We start from the raw sequence: 23,271 nt of genomic DNA on the forward strand, positions 1-23,271 counted from the left end.
AAGAAAAAAAGCAACAGTTTCGGCATACTATGCTTTATTATTTCAAGAAAGGTAAAAACGACTGAAATGCAAAAAAAGATTTTGTGCAGTGTATGGAGAAGGTGCTGTGACTGATCAAACATGTCAAAAGTGGTTTGTGAAGTTTTGCGCTGGAGATTTCTCACTGGACGATGCTCCACAGTCGGGTAAACCAGTTGAAGTTGATAGCGATCAAATTGAAACATTAATTGAGAACAATCAACGTTATACCACGCAGGAGATAGCTGACATACTCAAAATATCCAAATCAAGCACTGAAAATCATCTGCACCAGCTTGGTTATGTTAATCGCTTTGATGTTTGGGTTCTGCGTTAAGTCAAGCAGAAAAAAACCTTCTTGACCATATTCCTGCATTTGAAACGTAATGAAAACGTTCTGTTTTTAAAACAAATTGTGATGGGTGAGGAAAAATGGATAATGTACAATAATGTGGAACGGAAGAGATGGTGGGGCAAGTGAAATGAACCACCACCAACCACACCAAAGGCCGGTTATCATCCAAAGAAGGTTGGATTGTGTATATGGTGGGATTGCAAGGGAGTCCTCTATTATAAGCTCCTTCCGGAAAAACCAAACAATTAATTCCAACAACTACTGCTCCAAATTAGACCAAATGAAAGCATCACTTGACGAAAAGCATCCAGAATTAGTCAACAGAAAATGCATAATATTCTATCAGGATAACACAAGACCACATGTTTCTTTGATGACCAGGCAAAAATTGTTACAGCTTGGCTGGGAAGTTCTGATTTATCTGCCGTATTCACCAGACATTGAACCTTCAAATTTCCATTTATTTCAGTCTTTACAAAATTCTCTTAATAGAAAAAAATTTCCATTCCCTGGAAGACCGTAAAAGGAACCTGGAACAGTTCTTTGCTCAAAAAGATAACATGTTTTGGAAAGGACTTCCCTGGTGGCGCAGTAGTTAAGAATCCGCCTGCCAATGCAGGGGACGTGCGTTCAAGCCCTGGTCCAGGAAGATTCCACATGCCACGGAGCAACTAAGCCTGCGAGCCACAACTACTGAGCCCACGCACCACAACGACTGAAGCCCACACGCCTAGAGCCCGTGCTCCGCAACAGGAGAAGCCACCACAATGAGAAGCCTGTGTACCGCAATGAAGAGTAACCCCCACTCACTGCAACTAGAGAAAGCCTGCGCACAGCAATGAAGACCCAACACAGCCAAAAATAAATAAATTTATAAAAAAAACAGTTTTGGGAAGATGGAAATATGAAGTTGGCTGAAAAATGACAGAAGGTAGTGGAACAAAAGGGTGACTACAGCGTTCAATAAAGTTCTTGGTGAAAATGAAAAACGTGTCTCTTATTTTTACTTAAAAACCAAAGGCACTTTTTGGTCAACCCAATACAATAAAATGCATGAAAATCAGGTTTATATTCTTTGTACTGGTACAGCTTAGCAGTTAAATAATCAAAATGTACATAGAACTGGTGAGGCAATAGTAGAGAGTTTGAATTACTGTTTATGTCCATTTAGCCTTAGAAGGCATACAAATTTTTAACATGAGAAAAAATTGTACCAATTTAGAAATCAACAAAGGTAAGATGAGAATACAGTCTTATTAAAATTATTAAAAAGCTAAACATGGTAGAATATATTTTCTTTGCAAATCACATAACAGTGCATTCAAAAATTTTATTCTTCAGTGGAAAAAGTCTGTGATTACTAGTTTTTCTATAGAACTGTCCTGCTTATAATCCCTCTGAAGATGCTTACAAAGTTTTATTTTTAAGTTAATATTTGAATAGGTAATGTACTCTCATAGTTTTAAAAGGTAAAAATACAGTGAAGAGTCTCTCTCCCACAGTTTTCTCCTATCCCTCTACTGCCTCCTTGACTGCAAATATAGTGCTTTTTTTAAGGTACCTGAAGGAAACCGACAGGAAGCAGAGCAGATCATGGTACCGAAGAAACAGCGCAGGGCCTGGAGCTAATGCCAAGCTCGAATGTGCCTCTGCCACTTCCTGGCCGGCTCCAATACCTGGGAAAACCTCAGTGTCCTCATTTGTAAAAGGAGGATCGACATCAGAGGATTTCTGTGGGTTTAAAATAGTGCCTACATTCCCTTCAAACTCTCCCCAATATAACCACTGTTATGAATCTGAGATATATTCCTTGGAACCTCTTCTATGCATTTACAAACATTATCCGGACCTACACATACTCTAACCTTAACCTGCAAAGGCATCTCTATGGCTTTCACTAACATTTCTCAGATACTTCTAAAATATGTTTCTTGTTTTATTTCTAATTGTTTTTGCATTCTCTGTTGTTTGGGACATAAACAGTTTGTCCCAGACGTGATGGATTCTCTCTTTTGTCAGTAGTATTCCTGTGTTCAACTGTTTTGGCTTTGAATTAATTTTGTCTGAGATTAAGAGTATCACATTCTTTTGGGACAGCTTCCCCTACACCCCTGCTCCTTTTATCACTTATCTATGAGATTTTGTTTTCAGTGTCTGTCTCCCTTGATAAATAACAGCATTTAAAAACTTCAACCTGTCTCTATTAATAAGTATAATCCACTCACACATAACATTTTACTTTATGCTTTCTATTAACTATGCTTCTCTTCTTTCTTCCTGCCTGCCTTCAGCTTACTTGGTTTTCCTTTTTCTTTCTCTTTTTTTTAAATAAACCCTAATTCTCCCCCCTATTCAAAGGTTCTCAAATGTGTCAGTACTAGGGCATACGGATATCTGAGAGGCAGTTCTTTGGTTGTTGAGACTGGCTTGTATCCCCCCTAACTTTCAAAGGTCCTGCCACACATGCACTAAGTGAAAAACTTGAGCCTATAATATAAGTCCATTTCAAAGAAAAACACAAAGTATTTTTTGGATGGTTATACTCGACACAGAATTATCGAGGAATTTAACTGGACTTTCACATTTAAATCAAGGGAAGACTATACTTAGTTTTGTTTATGACTCTACCAAGAATTTGGTGACTTTGAAACTTTACCATTTCAAAAAATCATGTTGCTGGTGGTACTTAAGAACAGCATAACATACTTGTATGGGTCTGCATTTATAGCTATACATTCATAATGACTTTTCATATTAGAAGGATCTAACTATTTCATCTTGTCTTCTAATGTAGCTGTACCTGCGACCACATTGTAGTCCTTTTATTTTCTTCAACTCTTTGCTTGTTTTTCTGTTCATATTTATTAATGAAGGACTAGGCTGGGTGAGCAGTTAGGGTATACAAACAGCTTCCTTTATCAAGAAAGCATGTGGGTAGCTATAACCCTGGAATGTCCCTTCACCATTATCCTGGGATCTCCATTCACCATCACCTTGGAAATTACTTTTGCCTCTCTCATATGCTGGATCTACTGCTTTCTACACTCGAAATCTCTTCTTTCTTGGTTTATGCCTACATCTTGGTGAAAAACAGTTCATCCTCTAGTAACCAGCTAAGAAAAGGCACATGAGGTAAAAATTTTGAAGACTCTCCTCCTATTTGATAGTTTGGTTGGATATAGAATGATGGATTGGTAATAATTTCCATTCAGAATTTAAAGTCACTGTGCTAATGCCTTCCAGTTTTGCTATTGAAAAGTCTAAAAGCCATTTAGACACTTGATCCTTTGTATGCGACCTGTATTTTCAGGAATGGCAAGGCAGCCAGAAACGGTAGAACAAAGTGAGCAAACGGGAACCAGGGGAGTGAAGGGGGACAGATCACATAGGGCCACATAAATTTTGTTTTTTTTCCACTATGAGTGTCATGGGGAACTACTGCAGAATTTTGAGGAAAGGAGGAACATTACCTGACTTATCGGAAATAGATCATTTCAACTCCTGTAGTGAGACTAAAGTTGAAGAAAATGGAGATGGCAAGAGGGTAGAAGCAAGGAGACCAACAAGGAGGCTAATTTCAATAACCTAGGCAAGAGATGATGGTAGGTTAGACCAGGGTGTTTCACTGGAGGTGTGAGAAATGGCTGGATTCTGGATATATATTTTTAAGGTTGAGCCAAAGGGATTTGGTTCTGCATTAGCCATGGGGTTGAAAGAACAGAGTAAAAGATGACACAAAAGCTGTTGCCTGAGCAACCAGAATAATGGAGTGAATAGAGAAGACAGGGAACTCCCTGGCGATCCAGTGATTAGGACTCAGTGCTTTCACTGCCGTGGCCCAGGTTCAATCCCTGGTCGGGGAACTAAGCCTCATGGAGTGGCCAAAAGGAAAAAAAAAAAAATAGAGAAGACAGAAGTATAAGGCTGGGGACAAGAAAAGTTCAGTTATGCACACATCAAGTACAAAATGTCTACTATTTGTCCAAATGGAGATGTTGCATCAACAGTTGGATACACAAAAGTCTGGAATTCAGGAGCAGCTGCTTTTTGGCTGGGCTGTTTTGGAGCATGGGCTCGTTTTGGCATTGACATTCCCTTTGATCCTATTCATTTTCCATGCCAGGTTATCCAATGTGAGCCACATAATATTTTTTTAATATGTCCTTTTCTGCTTAAATCACCTAAAACTATTACTTATAGTGAAGAACCTTAACTGAAATCATTACTAAATCAGGAAAATAAATTAGTTTTAAATTGTGAATGAACAGGACTTTATTAAAATGGAAAGGAACTAATGGTAAAATCTTAACTGCTTCTAAGCTGAATATATCCCTTGGCAAAGCCCATCTATTTCCACAGAACAGGCAAAACAAAAATTGCAACCCAACATACAACTAATGAGCTAACCATAAAAAAATCATTAAAATCCTCAAGTTTCCCCAAATGAGTTTCTCTTCCCTCTGGAATCTTCAATACTGCTATCAGCATGTTATACGTAAGGGGATCATCCACCAGTAATTTATATTGTGTGAAAATATCCATCATACATAAGAAAATCCAATTTTATTACATAAGGTCAAAAATAATAAAAATTCCAAATTAGAACTTGAAATTAATGACATGGTACGCTATTACAAAGATGAATTAGATGTCCATTTTTTAAAAAATGAGAATAAATCTCTGCACTGTTATCATACTATAACACAGTATTATTGTATCTATGAGCTTCCTAAGCATGCAGACATCTAAATTCTGATAGTTATAACTAATACAGAAAAATTATACCCTCAGATAAATTGCTTTTAAAACATAGGCTGGGGCTTCCCTGGTAGTGCAGTGGTTAAGAATCCGCCTGCCAATGCAGGGGACATGGGTTTGAGCCCTGGTCCAGGAAGATCCCACATGCTACGGAGCAACTAAGCCCATGTGCCACAACTACTGAGCCTGTGCTCTAGAGCCCATGAGCCACAACTACTGAGCCTGCATGCTACAACTACTGAAGCCTGTGCACCTAGAACCCGTGCTCCGCAACAAGAAAAGCCACCGTAATGAGAAGCCCGTGCACCTCAACGAAGAGTAGCCCCCGCTTACCACAACTAGAGAAAGCCCACGCGCAGCAACAAAAGACCCAACGCAGACAAAAATAAATAAATTTAAATAAATAAATAAAATAAAATATAGGTTGTAGACTTAGAGTTCCACAGGGTAATAAGATAACAGATACTGGGGAAAAAAGGTCCTATAAATTATGAGTAGAAGATAATGGATGCATGAGAGGTAGAAAAGTCTAGTATTGACATATTACAAAAGAATACAACGACGTTTAAATGAAAATACTGATAGTTTTTGTTAGATAACCTTTTTCTGATTATAAGATTTATTATCACAGAAAATACAAGAAAGTATAAAAGAGAAGTCTCAGCCCATATTCCAGAATCCAGAGATAACCACTTTTAACATTTCGGTGTACTCTCTTCTAGTCTTTCTTCCTATGCACACATGTACATGAAATGGGTGGGTGTATGGGTATATGTGTATGTGTACACAAACGCAAGATCTACTAAACGCCATTTGTACATCTTTTTTTTTTCATTTCATATAACACACACATCTCCCTTGTTTTAAAATATTTTTCAAAGACAACTATTGTAAACAAGATTTTACCATATGAATTTCCATGATATAACCACTGTCCTACTAGTCAACATTAAGGTTGCTTATAACTTTTTATTACTATAAATAATGCTACAATAAATAGTATTATTCATAAATCTTTGAATTTCTGAATTTAGAGACCATATTTCTAACGATACTTCTTAGGAAAAATGTTTAGAAACCACTTAAATATCAACAATGTAGATATGATCCAAAAATGCTGCTTGATTCTGAATTTAAATAAAAGAAGAAATACACATGAAATAAAAATTAAAAAGCACAATTCAATTCAAACAAACATCTATCAAACTTTGCCAGCAAGTTTCCTTAATGAATCAAATGAGTTTCTCCTCCCTCTGGAATCTTCAATACTGCTATCAGCATGTTATACATAAGGGGATCATCCATCAGTAATTTATATTGTGTGAAAATATCCACCATACACTAAAAAATGTAAAAGATCTGTAAAAGATTTTACAGATCTTTTAAAAGATCTGTAAAAATCTAAAATCTATTTTCACACAATTACGAAGTATTTCAAACCAAGAATGCTATAAGTAACGTCCCATCAAGCATGAATTAGTGTGCCCATTAGAAAAAGAAAAAAAAAGCTAAATATGGCTTCCTTGACAATCTACTAAAGTAAAGTGTACAGGGAATCCTAAAAAAGTAGGGCTTAGTTTTAGTCATCTCTTAAAAAGCAGCAAAGCTAATAGAATAAAGCATGTTAAAAATAAAAAATACTATACTAAGAAATAAAAAGAGGTAGTAGCCCTTATTAAAAACTAATCTACTGGGAAATTTTACCACAACTAAATTACAAGTCTATTTTTTGTTCCTAGTATCAGAGTAATTTGAAAAAAATTTGCCTTATGTTTGATTGAAATAAGACATTAAAAACTATCAGCTCAAACTTCATAAATAAACAGGAGAAAATATTTTTTAAACTCTTCTCAGATTAATCTATTTTTACATCAATTACCAGAGATATGACATTGCCATTTTATTTCTATACTCACAAGAGTCTGATTTAATTTATAAGTTCTTAGTTTGTTTCTATCCCTCTAAGGCATTCTTAAAGATCGTAAGTCCTAGTATATGCTAATTCTCAAAGGAACATCATTCACAATCAATGTACTTCTGATCACTGTACACAGACAATGAGTGAGCAGAAAACTTGCTTATTCAAGTATTCCAGCAAATGTTTGTACCTGCCTTTATTAACTGGACTATAATAATATACCCCGGTACAAAAATATTTTAAAACAGCAAAATGTTGTTATAATGTATAACATAATAATAATATACAGTTGACCCTTGAACAACGAAGGGGTTAGGGACGCTAACCCGCCATACAGTTGAAAATCCGCATGTAACTTATAGTCAGCCCTCAGTAAACGCCAATTCCTCCAAATATGCAGTTCTACATCCTTGGATTCAACTAACTGCAGATGGTGTAGTACTGCAGTATTTACTATTGAAAAAAAATCCGCATGTAAGTGGACCCTGAGAGTTCAAACCTATGCTGTTCAAGGGTCAATTGTACTTTATTGTTAATAATGGTCAAATGTTTCCTTTGTATATAAAAAGTATAAAGTACAGTACATAAACATCCCTGTATTTAAGCTTTAAAAGTCTATAAAGGAGTTTCCCTGGTGGCGCAGTGGCTGAGAGTCCGCCTGCCGATGCAGGGGACACGGGTTCGTGCCCCGGTCCGGGAAGATCCCACATGCCGCGGAGCAGCTAGGCCCATGAGCCATGGCCGCTGAGCCTGCGCGTCCAGAGCCTGGGCTCCGCAACGGGAGAGGCCACAACAGTGAGAGGCCCACGTACAGCAAAAAAAAAAAAAAAGTCTATAAAAACCTACAGTTGAAATCTCACTACACTCAAAGCCTGTTGTTCAGAAATCTGCCTCTGTCAAATAATTGATTTGGATCTGGAAATAAACTATATAGAGATTTTTATTGTCATGCCATTTGTTGGAGTAGGATTTGAACTATATCATAACGGGAAGTGTGACTTCATAGCAGTTTATCAGGTAAACAAGCTCCGTATAGCCAAAAATCATATGCATTAATACAGAACAGAGGACTTCCCTGGCGGTCCAGTGGTTAAGACTCTGCACTTCAATGCCGGGAGCGTCGGTTCGATCCCTGGTCAGGGAACTAAGATCCCACATGCCACATGGTGTGGCCAAAAAAAAAAATACGGAACAGAAAAGCCTCTACACAAATGTGCTTCCCACCCATGATGGTGAATTTCGTGAACAAACATCTACCATAAATAAAGACAGCAATCTGTTTTTATCTCTAATAAAAGAACTGCCGGCAAGCATTTTAACCATTATGACTTAAACCACTGTGGAATTTCAATTATGAAATAATTTTTAGTGCCCATCAGATGAAAATCTTCCAATAAACAACATGCTCCCAAAAACAAGACAGAGCGGTACAGTTCAGTTCTGAATAGGACTGTTCTGTTCATCTCACCAGATTGATCAGCCTTCTCATCGCATGTTCATGAGAGCAAACACATTCACAGGGATCGAATCCACCTTCTGCCATGATTACCCAGCTTGATTTAACTTGACTGTTTAAAATCTAGGAGGAAGGAAAAAATATCATAAGACTACTATTCAGAATTACTCTTTCTCTTGAACTATGAAGAATTCATGTATGTATAGATTCATAATAGTTTTCTTAAATTAAGTATAGTTCATATTTATTAATGACTTAAATCTATGAATTTATTACTAATCTTATATGAATTATGAATCTATACAAATGATTGGCTACCACTTTACCATCAAACTGATTTCCTGTAAATGCAAATGTCTTCAGATACTCTATACTGGCCCCATCTGTGAAGATGATGATACTAGAGCCCTACTCTGCTTAATTACCAAATCCTTAAACTTTGTTAGCCCCAGTACTGCTATGGACTGAATGTGTCCCCACTAAAATTCGTATGTTGAAGCCTTAATCCCAAGGGGCTGGTATTTGGAGGCAGGGTCTTTGGAAGGTAATGAGGTCATGAGAGTGGAGCCCTTATAAATGTGATTAGTGCCCTTAAAGAAGAGACTGATATCTCTCTCTCTTTAACATGTGAAGATACAGCAAGAAGGCATCCATCTACAAAGTAGGAAGAGATTCCTCACCAGACTCTGAATCTGCCAACACCTTGATCACGGGCCTCCCAGAATCCAGAACTGTGAGAAATAAATGTTTGTTGTTTAAGCCAGAGGTCCCCAACCCCCGGGACGGCTATTGGTCCACGCCCTGTTAGGAACCAGGCTGCATGGCAGGAGGTGAGTGGCCGGTGAGTGAGCTAAGCTTCGTCTGCCGCTCTCCATGGCTCACATTACCACCTGAACCATCCCTCCCCACCCCCGTGGAAAAATTATCTTCCATGAAATTGGTCCCTGGTGCAAAAAGGTTGGGGACCACTGGTTTAGGCCACTCAGTCTGTGCTATTTTATTATAACAGCCTAAGCTGACTATGGCAACTTTGCAGCCTTTATCCTACCAAGAAAGCCCTCTAAAAGAAAAAAATGAGTTATCTAAAATGATACCAATGTGGGGGGCAGGAGGGGCATGAATTTACATGAATGAACATGATAAAAGCCAGGAAATAGCTGGGAAGATTTTGAAAAATAAGAGTAACAAGATGGAGTACTACAGATATTTAAGATGAAATAGGAAATCAATGGAACTCGTAAATTAACTTAAAAGACCTTCATTCATTCAAAAAATATTTAGCACCTGTGCTAGGCATTAGCAATATAAAAGTGAGCAAAAACTGATACAGTCTTTACCCTAAGGGTGTTCACATTCTAATAGTGGAGACAGATATTAATCTAAATATTTTTAAAATTATAAATGCAAACTTGTAAATGTTATAAAAGATAAATGGACCAAAAGACTGGAAAAAAACAACACACAGAATGAGAGAAAATATTTGCAAATCATATATCTGACAATGGCTTAATGTCCAGACTACATAAAGAACCCCTCTAACTCAATAACAAAAGCAACTCAATTTAAAAATGGACAAAGGGGGCTTCCCTGGTGGTGCAGTGGTTGAGAATCCACCTGCCAATGCAGGGGACACGGGTTCGAGCCCTGGTCCAGGAAGATCCCACATGCCACGGAGCAAGTAAGCCCGTGTGCTACAACTACTGAGCCTGTGCTCTAGAGCCTGCGAGCCACAACTACTGAGCCCGTGTAACACAACTACTGACGCCCACGCACCTAGAGCCCGTGATCCACAACAAGAAGCCACCGCAATAAGAAGCCTGCGCACCACATCGAAGAGTAGCCCCTGCTCACCAAAACTAGAGAAAGCCCACGTGCAGCAACGAAGACACAATGCAGGGCTTCCCTGGTGGCGCGGTGGTTAAGAATCCGCCTGCCAATGCAGGGGACACGGGTTCAAGCCCTGTTCCAGGAAGATCCCACATGCCGCAGAGCAACTAAGCCCGTGTGCCACAACTACTGAGCCTGAGCTCTAGAGCCCGCGAGCCCCAACTACTGAGCTCATGCACCACAACTACTGAAGCCCGCACACCTAGAGCCCGTGCTCTGCAACAAGAGAAGCCACCGCAATGAGAAGCCCGCACACTGCAACGAACAGTAGTAGCCCCCCACTCGCCGCAACTAGAGAAAGCCCGCGGACAGCCAAGGAAGACCCAACACAGCCATAAATAAATAATTTAAAACAAAACAAAACACAATGAGATATCACTTCACACCTATTAGGGTGACTTTAATTTTATTTATTTTTGACTTTAATTTTAAAAAAGGAAATAAATAATGTGGAGAAATTAGAAACCTCCTAAATGGCCTTTCAGGAAAACAGTTTGATGAGTCCTGAAGTTAAGCATAAGAATTATCAATGACCCAACAATTCCACTTCTAGGTATTTATCTCCAAAGATTTGAAAACAGGGACTCAAACAGATACTTGTATGCTAAGTGTTCATAACAGCATTATTCACAACAGCCAAAAAGTAGAAACAACTCACATGTCCATTAACTGATGAACGGATAAACAAAATGCAGTATATACATACAATGGAATATTATTCAGTCATAAAAATTAGTGAAGTTCTGATACACAGATGAGCCTTGAAAACATTATGCTAAGTGAAATAAGTAGACACAAAAGGACTCATATGATCCCACTTATATGAAATATCTAGAATAGGCAAATTCATATAGACAAAGTAGAATTGTGATTGCCAGGACCTGGAGGAGAGCAGAATGGGGAGTTATTGCTTAATAAGTAATAACTTAAGAGTTTGGTGTGATAAAGTTTTAGAAAGAGATAGTGGAGATAGTTGTACAATGCTGTGAATGTAATGCCACTGAATTACAGACTTCAAAAAATGGTTAAAAAGGTGAAATTTATGTATGTTTTATCACAACAAAAAAAAAATCATTGTGGTTGTCCAGGACTGAAGGGCTTGAGGAGAAATGGGGAATGACTGCTTAATTGGTACAGGCTTTCCTCTCAAGTGAAGAAAATGTTCTAAAACTGATTATGGTGATGGTCACACAACTCCATGAATGTACTAAAAACCACTGTACACTTTAAACGGTGCACTGTGTGGTATGTGAGTATCTCAATAAAGCTCTTACTTTAAAAAAAAGATAAAAGGTGCCTATAGAGTATATACACGTTCTAAACTTATCTAGGGAGTTAGGAAGATTTTACTAAAGAAGTTAATGCTGAGTTGAAAATGGAAGGATGCACTGGAATACAATAGGGTAAGGTGGAAGTGGAAGGTATGGGGATCTAGGGCTGGAGGCATTCTAGACACGAAGTAAAGAGCAGTGCAAGACCCTGTAGTGAGTAAGAGTATAACCTGATGAAGGAACTGAAAGAAAGCCACGACGTGCTGGAATTCAGACAGCAATCCAGACAAGAAGAAGAGTGGTCTGAAATGAAACCAGAGAGGTCAATGGGCCAGGCCACACACAGCTTTCCAGGCGATGTTCAAGATTAGGGCTTCATCCAAAGATCAATGTGAAGTCCATAAGGTTTAATGCCTGTGTGTTTTTAAAAGATCACCTTGGTTGCACTATGGAAAACTGACAGTAAAGAAGCTAAAGTCAACATAGGGAGCCTAGTCAAAATGCTCCTTCAATAGGTCAGTGATGATGACGTCCATTATAGAAATTTATAGGTTGAGGACAGCACATCAAATCACTGGGGGGGAAGACAAGTTATCCATAAATGGCACTGGGGAAAGCTGACTCCTTACCCTCATTCCTTATACCAAAACAAATTCTAGATGTATGAGTGATTTTTTTAAATGAGGTCACACACAGAAATAGTCAACTAGAGCAATGAATCAGAAAAGAATGCTGACAAACTGACACCATGATTTTAGCAGAATGTATAATGTGTAAAGGTGCTCTTTTATTTTAGTTATTTATTTTTGGAATATTTATAAAAGTTATTCTTCAAATATTTACTATTGTTATATCTATATACATGTCTTAGATTTTTTTATAACAATTTCTTTGAGATAAATCACATACTATACAGTTCAGACACTGAAAGTGTACTAATCAATATTTAGTGTATTCACAGAACTGTGCAACCATCACCACAATTTTAGAACATTTCATCACTCCAAAACAAGACCTATACCCATTAGCAATCACTCCTCACTTCCCTCTCTTCCTCCCAGCCCTAGTTAACCACTAACCTGCTTTCTGTCTCCATGAATTTGCCTATTACAAACAATTCATATAAATGGAATCATATATGTTCCTTTGTTATTTGAATCTTTTAAGCAAGAATTACTTATTTGTTATTTATGGACAAGAAAATTAAAGTCATTTATTCCAGAAAACATGAACTTCAAAGGACTACTGTGTGTACATATGACACAGGTTTAATAATCTGAAATATGGTTTTCTGTGAGAGATTACATATCCAAAGGTTTGATTTTATACATATTGTCACTGAAAAATTTCCTAGTTTACTGTCTGAAATTTCTTAGTAAAAATCAGAGGCAAAATCTTCAGCTGTGTTTCTAAAATGGTGCTACTTTAAACCATGGACTATTTAGAATTTAGAATATGATAAAGGTGCCATCTTAAACCATAACTATTCAGAAATGGTGGAATAGTTGTCTATTTTTTTAAACTAAAGTACGATGCATACAAAAGGACTGGAGGAAAATACATCAAACTTAATGAGTGGTTAGCTCTGGGGGAGAGAATATAATTTGGGGGACAGCCATTCATTTTGTCAATTTTTAAACATTTCTTATAATGACTATGTACTTATATATTAAAACTTTTAAAATATGGAAAAAATTTAATTTAAAAAGTCACAAATGTATAACTACAAGAAGACCACTGGGATACATGTAGAAGAACATAAATCCAAGAACCTATAAAGGATCAATCATTTTGACAGCCAAAAATGATATCCAGTTTCTATAAGCCAAAAATATACTGTAAAATAAAAAGACAACTTTAAAAAAAAAAAACTTCAACACATCTCAGGGTTAATTTCCTTAATTTACAGATAACTGAAAAATCAATATGAAAACGGCAATCTAACAGAAAAAAAGGAGCAAAGAGCATGTTCACAGGAAAACAGAGCCAATAAGCAAATACAAAATGGAAGAAGTGCAAATCTAAACATCACTTTTATCAGAAAATTGGAAAATTTATGTAGATAACTTAGATATCCATATCCAAATAAGCATGCAAAATTTTTGTATAAGAATGGTCACTGCAACACTTTTTATAAGAGCAAAAAATGGTAATTCTAAGTGTTTATTTATGTAGCTCTAATTAAATAAACAATAGTATGAGTACCTGAAATCCTATACAGCTGTTAAAAAGAATGAGTCAAATTTCTATGTGATGATTTGGGGAAACATCCAAGATACACTGAGGTGAAATCTAGTTGCAGAACAGTCAGGGAAATCCTACTTCCCATCTAATATCTTCTTGCCTGAGTTAAGGGCAGGTGGGATTGGAAGGGGAAGGAAGTGGAGTTGCAGGCAACCTAAGCTGGAGAGTTTTGCTCTCCAGAAGGTAGAAAATACCAAACACAAACTCTGACTACTTCACAGTTTTGTCTGAGGCCACTCTGTGTCCACACTTTTTTTTTAATTGATAAGCCTTCATGTTAGACAACTGACTGTACATACCCAACACAGAAAACCCTGAAAAAATATATAATTTACCCTTATATGTAGATAAAGCTCACCCCTGAAAGTCTTTCTCAATTGTTTTTTCAAACTGTCCATAAGGAAACAAGGGCTCAGACTGTGCTGGGTGTGGACATATGCAAGTGTCCACTTACAGATACTGGTCCTTCCTCCCTCTCAATGCCTTGCCAGGCCACTAAAATGTTGGTTGAAATTAAAATATACAGTCATAAGTTTTTTTTTAATAAAATTCAAGTACTAAAATGCCCAATGTCTATCCAGTTCTATAGCCCCTGGACACAGAAATGCAAAGTACTAGCAAACTGACTTTTATAAAGGGAGACTTGTTTTTATCACCCATAAAAATTGTAAAACAGCTATTTTAAGTCTCTTTTTAATCCATTTGACTTACAAAATTAGATTCCACCACTACCACCGCCCCCCCCCCCCAAAAAAAATACAGCTTGAAGGCAGGAACCTATTTTAGTCATCACTCTGTCTCTAAACACCTCCCTCATTGCTTAAGCCATAGCAATGAATAAATATTTTTGAATTTTGGACAATGTTAATTTTCTCTGTATCTATATATGCCAGGAACATGTATATCAGCTAGAATTTAAAGTATCTGTTGGTCTTAATTAGCCTCCAGTAAAATGAGAAAACGCATTTATAAACAGGATATTGCTCAATAGTGCTATGCTTCTGTGGAACTTTCTGCATGTAAACTTGAGCTGTTTTAAGTACTATACAGTTTTCAGTTAATAGTTTCCACTTTAAAATTACTTTTTAAAAAAACAGAATGGAAAGTCTCTTTTGGCTCAGACCTCAGAGCAAGTGTCAATGCACACCACCAGCTAAGCACTAGAGCAAAAAACTCACCCAATCCCACCCCACATTTAAATCCTTTGGTGTCCAAAGACATTAAGAAGCTGCTCTATCCTAAGACAAAACCGGGTTACTGAGTCAGAATTCTGGTAAATCAGCCTAGAAGAGGCTTTTGATAGAAAGTAACTTAAAACAATGCTTTTGCTTTTCATGTTTCAGAGGAGTTATTCACCTCCTCGATATATACCCCTAATGTGAGAACAATGCTAAATAATGTCAAAGACATGGGTCTGACGCTTGAAGACAACCAGTTTTATTCCAATTGGTCACAAAAGGCCTAAGTCATAAAAATAAGAATAGTGCACTGAAAAAGTTCAAAATAATCCTGGAGAGGAGAGAGGGAAGTAAATACGGGCATAGAAGAAATAAAACTGGCCTTGAGTTGATAATTATTGAAGTTGAGTGATAGGTACAGGAGAGCTTTTATACATTTCTACTTTTTTCTGTTTTAAGATTTTCCATAATAAGTAGTTAACTTATCAGTATTTTCCCAGTATAATGAATATTTGTGATAGCAATCTGACTCTGGGGGTAGATTAAGCAACAGTTTACAGATGACTTTCTACGCAGCATAAAGGACAAAATACAACTAAAGCTCTCAAACCATCCACTCCTAAACAACTCTTAGCACAGGAAAGCAGTAAAATAATCCACTCTGTATCTTGGGAGGGCAAATGCAATTAATTCCCCATATCCCTCAGCTCCAGGTCATTTCTTCCTTCAACTACAACTAACAAACCTTTCCTGGTAGAGTTCAGCTGTAATAAGACAGTTGAGTCATCCTGTTTCTGTATGTGCTGAAGGAATTTTCCAGTGCTGTTAACCAATTTATTACCTGCCAGTAGAAACTTAAACTCTCCAGCTCATGCTGGGTGGGTTTAACCTACCTTATTTCATCTTTGGGGAGTCAAACTTAACTGCCTATTTATAACTTTGGAAAAGGTGGAAAAGTAGATACTGTAGTTCTACTACTGTGTTTTCTAGGATTATGCCATGGAACTGCATGCTTATTATATACAGGATTCCTTGGGAAATAAACTTCTCAAAAGTGGCTCTTGATTAGGCCAAATACTCTTAGTAGCAAATATTTGTAAAACAGCAACATTACCAGTGTTATATATTTAGTATCAGTGGTATCCCTAGAAGCACAGGGAGTAAAATGACAAATGCCAACCTTCCCATTCCTCTCTCCCCAATTCTACTCCCTTTCCCAAGAGGTACCATAGTTAACAGCCAGGTGTGAATACTTTCAGGTCTTTTTATATGTATTTATACCCATCATTTTGGTAGGTTTTATGAGATCATACTATACATGTTCTGCAACTTGCTTTTTTATAACATAAAAAGTCTTGGAGACCTTCCAATATATAAAGCTCGACTTCATTCTTTATAATGGTTACATAATACTCCAAAACACAAATATACAATTTTAGCATTCCTTTAGTAGAGATAACTTAGGGCCTTTCCAACATTTTTGTTAACATAATGTTGCAACAAACATCTTTGTGCCCATATTTTTGTAGGACTAAGTACAAAAAAATGAAATCTCTAGGTCTAAGGGCATTCACAAAAAGCCTTTACCAATTTTATTTCTATCAATAGCACATAGTACATATCACGAATTGCATAGCATCGTAATTACATACATTATTATTATCACTAGTAGTACAATAATATATGGCTATAACATTAAAAAAAATTTTTGCCAGAATGTCAGACCCCCAAAATATGTCTCATTGCTTTTATTTTCTATCTAATGAGGCTACACATCTTTTCAAGTTTATTGGCATCTATATTTCTTCTTTTTCAAACTCTTTTTGTCTAGTTGATTTTAGGAGCTCTTTATATTATTGAGTATTAGTCCATTATGTCATAGTAAGATTGAGAACTTGTTATACATTATTTGCTTCCCTTTCTTCTAGATGGCTCCAAAGCCAGACTTATAAGGGTCTATTTTGACAAATTTTTCTATTTAAATATCTATCAGACTATTAGCTAAAAAGTTAACAGAACTGCAAATCACAGAATAATAGATCTAAAATCACAAGAGAGCAATTGGAAATAACATCCAATGACAATGTGAAATATTAATTGGAGAGTATTTTCATTTTCTTTAATGCTTTAACTTACTAACTTCTTCCAAGGACAAGCTAGAAGAACTGAAGGATAAACATAAACCCTGGATTTTTTTTTGTGACACTTTTACTTCAGCTTTTATTTTAGAGCTATTTGTTGTTGCCATAGGTGTTAATGACTAACATGAAGTTAAAAAAAAAGTCTTCCAGCCATTAAAGACTTAGGGGGGAAAGCATTAACACATTTGTATGTGTGCAAGTTCATCTTGGTTCCTCTTACAGAAGTAAATATTTGGTTTGGGATATATCTTTGTAAGAAGCTGTTATCTCCTAAGTTTCTTTTTAAAAATAAATTATGCCTTTTTAAAAGAAAGTATTTTACAAATACCTAGGGGTAACAAAAATTCCCAAAATATAATAAAATGTCAACATAGGTTTCAAGATTATAGAAGTAATTTTCAAATGGGTTGAAATGGGTTTTTTGTAACACACTGCAAAATAGTAAATATTTTTAAAGTACTTTTAACATAAAATGCTTGGGAGAATCAGTCATGAATTTTTAAAGCAAATAATCCTAGATTATTGCTAGATTATGCTAGATTAACCCACAATAGTTCTCACATTAATTTGGAATGGAACTACCATTACATGACTTTTACCTAAAATAGCCTTGTTTACTTCTTGCTTTACCAACAGCTAGCAAATTTCCTTATCATATACGTAGGTAAATGTAACAGAAGGAGGAAAAAGTTTTAAAAGAATACAACAGGACTATGAATGATGTGGTCATGAGATCTGAATAAAAGACAAAACCCTGAAGATGATTAAAAATGAAGGGCCAGTAAGCAAAATGGTAAATAAATCTCTTAAGTCTACGAGACAAAAGAGTTAAAATAGCCAAGAAAGTCTCTAAAAAATATTTAAAATAGGTAAAGACCAAGGAAAAGATAATTCCCAAAAGAGGTGCTACAGCTAATTAACAAACATCTTAAAAGGTCACCCTAAGTAAATCAAATAAATGCAAATTAAAATGTAAACTTTGGGGACTTCCCTGGTGGTCCAGTCCAGTGGTTAAGATTCCATGCTCCCCATGCAAGGGGCCCACGTTCGATCCCTGGTCAGGGAACTAAGATCCCATACCGCAACTAAGCCCACGAGCCACAACTACCATGCCCGTGTACTCCAGAGCCTGCGTGCCGCAACTAGAGAAGCCTGCTCACCACAACAAAAAGCCTGTGCGCCGCAGTGAAGACCCAGAGCAGCCAAAAAGGAATAAATTTTTTTAAAAATTCACTTCTAAAAAAAATGTAAACTTTCACCTAAAAGAAAAACACCAAAAAAGTACCATGAAAATTCAGTCATACATTGCTAGTCCTACAGTTAACATCTACATCCCTTCAGGGATTTGGCAATATGTATCAAGAACTATAAAAACGTTCTTATTAATGATGTGTGTTATCTGTGGTTTGCTTTAAAATACTCTCACAGAGGGAGGGATATTAGATTTATCACCTCTAGGAGGTGAAGCTTAACCCTCACTCACCCTTGAACATGGACTAGACTTAGTGACTCACTTCTAAAGAACAGAATTCAGAAGAAGGTAACTTTATAGTAGAGAAACCTAGCAAACCCTATCTTAACCAAAAGATCAAGGTAAACATCATGTTGATATGTCATGTTGATATTACATACCCTTTGACATGATGTGATGAGAAGGGCATTTCACCTCTGTGGTATTCTTCCCCAAAACCATAATACCAAATCTCATCATGAGAAAAATCAAACCCAAATTGAGGGGAATTCTACAAAATATGTAACCAATACTCCTCAAAACTGTCAAGGACATTAAAAAAGCAAAACAACAACAACAAAAAAAACAAGGAAAGCCTACAAGACAGAGGAGACAAAGCAGACTACCACTACTTCCAGGTGATCCTAGGAAAGTCCTTATAAATGATAAAAAGAAATAGATTAGGACTTCCCTGGTGGTCCAGTGGTTAAGAGTCTGAGCTTCCAATGTAGGGGGCACCAGTTTGGGGAACTAAGATCCCACATGCAGCACAGCACGCCAAAAAAAAAAAAAAAAAAAAAATCAGCACTGACATTTTACTTAAGTTAGTAATACTGGGTAATGTACTATTTTTGTTTTTTTGTCTTTTGTTTTAGCCATGCCGCGTGGGATGCAGGACCGTAGTTCCTCGACCAGGGATCGAACCCGCGCCCTCTGCAGTGGAAGCGTGGAGTTTTAACCACTGGACCGTCAAGCCCTTGGTAATATGCTATTAATTCCACAAACATTCATTGTTCTCCAGAAACTTTAGGGGATCGCCCTCAAAGAAATTCTACCAAGAAATTTATAAATTAATTTTGATTAGAGGCAGAGTACTGTGTATTAGGCATTTCTGTTTTTCCATGCAAGCATTCAAAACAATAAAATGTCAGCTTATTCTCTACACATCTCAGATCCAATCCTCCCCTAAAAAAAAAAATAAATCAAAAAAAGAAGAGCAATCAGTTCTAAGAACCCAGAAATACTGCAGCTTGATTTTTATTTTTCTCAAGGTTGAATTATAAAAATATGTACCCTTATTTAACCTCCCTACTCTTGCCAACCTCTCATTTCCTCTTGTCTTCAATAAGGGTTAGTTCCCTGCTCCAGCTTCCAAGAGCAATATAACTAAGAAATTCATATCCTTCATAAGAAATGAGTCAGAAACCCAGTATGCTCAACGTGAAATTCTTGCAGTTACGGGGAGAAAAGTATGTAAAATTACTATGTGTCTAGAATTTAAACCTAGGGAAGAAGTATTCTACATTAAATCGATTATACTTGGTTCTGTTAAGGTTATCAGATGTTTTTTCTTCTTGTTTTCCTAATTTTCTATATTTTACTTTTTAAATCAAATCACATATTTACATATGGGTACATAAATTTGTACGTATATGTAAACATTTACATACACATGTAAACAAAAGATTCTATCCAAAATAAATACTAAAGGTTGATGCCGAACTTCCTTGCATTAATAACTCACAGATAAATTTTCTTCTCTGGATGCTTGCGAACGGTTTAAAACCATAAGAATTTAGGGGAAAAAAAAAGAATTTAGTATTAAAAAATAATTATATAACTGGTTGCCTCTCGAAGAGAGCCTAAACATTCAGGGGACAGAAGTAGTAAAGAAACTTTTCACTGTATACTGCTTTGTGTCTTCTGAATTACTCAAAAAATATTAACTTTTAAAAAGAATAACCTTAGAGTAAGCGTCTTGTTCTTCCCGTACCAGAACCATTAGCTCTAGGGACAAATAATTACATTTCAATTTTTCTCTTGAACTGAACATGCTAAATTATTTTAACCCTCTATCTGACCTTCCATCATCACTGAATTTCTTGGTTAGAATTAATATATACAAAAAGGTATTCTAAACTCTGTAAGTGAATGTGTTACAAAATAAACCAAATCCCATTATCGGTGAGAAATGACAAAGTATATAAACAGACCATACAATGGATACTTCTAAAGTCAACCTTTGCCCTAAATCTGGGTAATCATTCTTTGTAAAATCAGTTTTCAATGTTTTACCTTTCGCTTCCTCTACTCATTCTCTGGTGGAAGCTTTAACAATTAAGAGAATCAAAACACTGAAACAACAGAGTATATATCACAAACTACTAATGTTGGTATAATGTTTTGGTAATGTTTGGTAAATTGAGTTTAAAATAAAAGCAAATGGGAATTTTTTTGGGGCGGGAATTCATTTTTAAATTCATTTAAAAAATACACATGAAACAAGGAAAATAAAAGAAAACAGATGAAGATGAGACTAGTTTTCTTTCAGGTTTTTTCCCAAGGCACATTCAGAATCAAAGACGTCTGGATACATACTATAGCTGGAAGGCAGAAAAAAGAGGGTGGAGGGAGGAGAGAGATAAGAGATAATATTACAACCCAGTAAATAGGAAATCAATTCTTTTTTCTAGAATTTTCTGAATATACCAACCATATATATATTTATACATCAAAACTTGAATTACAAATAAATGAGGATGGGATCAACATTTTAATAAATGGTCCCTAGGAAAATCTGCTAGCAATTAAGAAGGAAAAAAAACCATCAGTGATTCCAGAAGACAATTTAGGTGAATATTTATTTGGCCTCTAGTGGAAGAATTTCCTAAAGATACACACAATGAAAAATATCAACAAACTTACAACATAATAATGTGTGCATAAAAAAATTCTCAAAGACAATTAAAAGAGCCAAAGAATTAAAAAAAAAAACATCCCATTAATATGACAAGCAAAGACATCTTAATAACATGGAGCATATACAAACAGTTTCTTAAAGTGGAGACTGCATTTGAGATCACAAGCTATAACTTTTACGGCAATACGAATCCAGAAGTCAAAAAATGTTCATGTCCTGTGAATAACTCCACTTCTAAGTTTCTTTCATTTAAAAAAAAATCTGAGGGACTTCCTGGCAGTCCAGTGGTTAAGACTCACACTTTCACTGCAGCGGGTGCGGGTTCGATCACTGGTCAGGGAACTAAGATCCCGCAGGCCATGCAGCATGACCAAAAAAATTTTTTAAATTTAAAAATCTGAAATACAAAGATTTATGTACTAACATGGTTATCATAGCTTTATCATAGTGAAAAATTGGGACAATCTAAATTTCTGGCTAAAAGGAAATATTTAAATTATGACACATACTGTGAAGTATTATGCAGCCAAATGTTTCATTTTCTTTCATAATGACATGGGGAAATAAACACGACACAAAAGTATATTAAATAGGATATAAAAATAAGCAAAGCACATGCACATATTTAAAAAGCACAGGGTCTTTCCTGGTGGCGCAGTGGCTGAGAGTCCGCCTGCCGATGCAGGGGACACGGGTTCGTGCCCTGGTCCGGGAAGATCCTACACTCCATGGAGCGGCTAGGCCCGTGAGCCATGGCCCCTGAGCCTGCGCGTCCGGAGCCTGTGCTCGCAACGGGAGAGGCCACAACAGTGAGAGGCCCACGTAACGCAAAAAAAAAAAAAACACACACAAAAACCACACTCAAAAAAGTTGAAAGAAAACATACCAAAACTATCATTGGGTATCTCTGGGTGACAGGATTTTTAGTTTTCATTTTGTATATTTTATCTTTCAATATCATATAATGATTATATATTAACTCATGTAAATCAGGAAAAATGTTGGATGCAGCAAAACTAAGGAAAACTTAGATTTTTCAATAAATAAGTGGTAAAAAGTAAATAAAACTTTTAAGAGATGGCAGGGATATGCTTACAGTTGAAGAAATTTAAGAGATTAACAATCAAATGCCACATAGAGACCTTGTCTGAACCCTGATTCAAACTAACCTAGCAAAAGGACAATTGTGAAACAACCAGGAACTTTGAACACTGACTAGATTAAATGTTATTTAGGAATTACTAATTTTTTTTTTTTTTACTAATTTTTTTTTAACATTACAAAGTCAATTGACACATGTGAAAAGAGTCATTATCTCTGAGAGATCTCACTATGTATTTCCAGTTAAAAGAGATTTTATGCCTGGAATCCAGTTGAAAATAATCATCCAAAGGGGGAGGTATGGATGAAATAAAACAGCCATAAGCTGAATAACTGTTGAAGCCAGTTGATGGGTACATACGGATGCATGATACTATTCTACCTTTTAGTACCAAAATTTTCAAACATACTTAAGTTTTTTAGAAATACATTTTTATAGACGAACAAAACAAAAACTCTTCTTTCTCCCCACCAAACATAGGGCCCATCTTGAGAAAGTAGGGATAACCAAACCTAACTCAAGGTCAGAGAATGAAAACTATCTTTCTACCGTAATTTTAAGAAGGTAATTGATGATAAAATCACTCTTCCAAATAGCCAAATCTTTACAGTGATCAAGAACAGTATCAAAACTCTTCCCATTTAAAAATTAAAAACAGGGACTTCCCTGGTGATGCAGTGGTTAAGACTTCGCCTTCCAGTGCAGGGGGCGGTGCGGGTTCGATCCCTGGTCGGGGAGCTACAATCCCACATGCCTCACGGGCAAAAAACCAAAACATAAAACAGAAGCAAT

General features: G+C 36.3%; 1 protein-coding gene across 3 annotated transcripts in view; it reads right to left on the reverse strand.

Annotated features, from left to right (window-relative positions):
* SMIM14 (small integral membrane protein 14) overlaps window positions 1-23,271 on the reverse strand; it is a 71,341-nt gene that overhangs the window by 36,638 nt on the left and 11,432 nt on the right. For all 3 annotated transcript variants that reach the window (XM_032632466.1, XM_032632467.1, XM_032632469.1), the window contains one exon: window positions 8,518-8,628. In XM_032632466.1, coding sequence (XP_032488357.1) covers window positions 8,518-8,592 — 75 coding nt within the window. In that variant the 5' untranslated portion in view covers window positions 8,593-8,628. The remainder of the gene's footprint in view (window positions 1-8,517; window positions 8,629-23,271) is intronic.

Source organism: Phocoena sinus, chromosome 5 (assembly GCF_008692025.1).
Source record: "Phocoena sinus isolate mPhoSin1 chromosome 5, mPhoSin1.pri, whole genome shotgun sequence".
NCBI lineage: Eukaryota > Metazoa > Chordata > Mammalia > Artiodactyla > Phocoenidae > Phocoena > Phocoena sinus.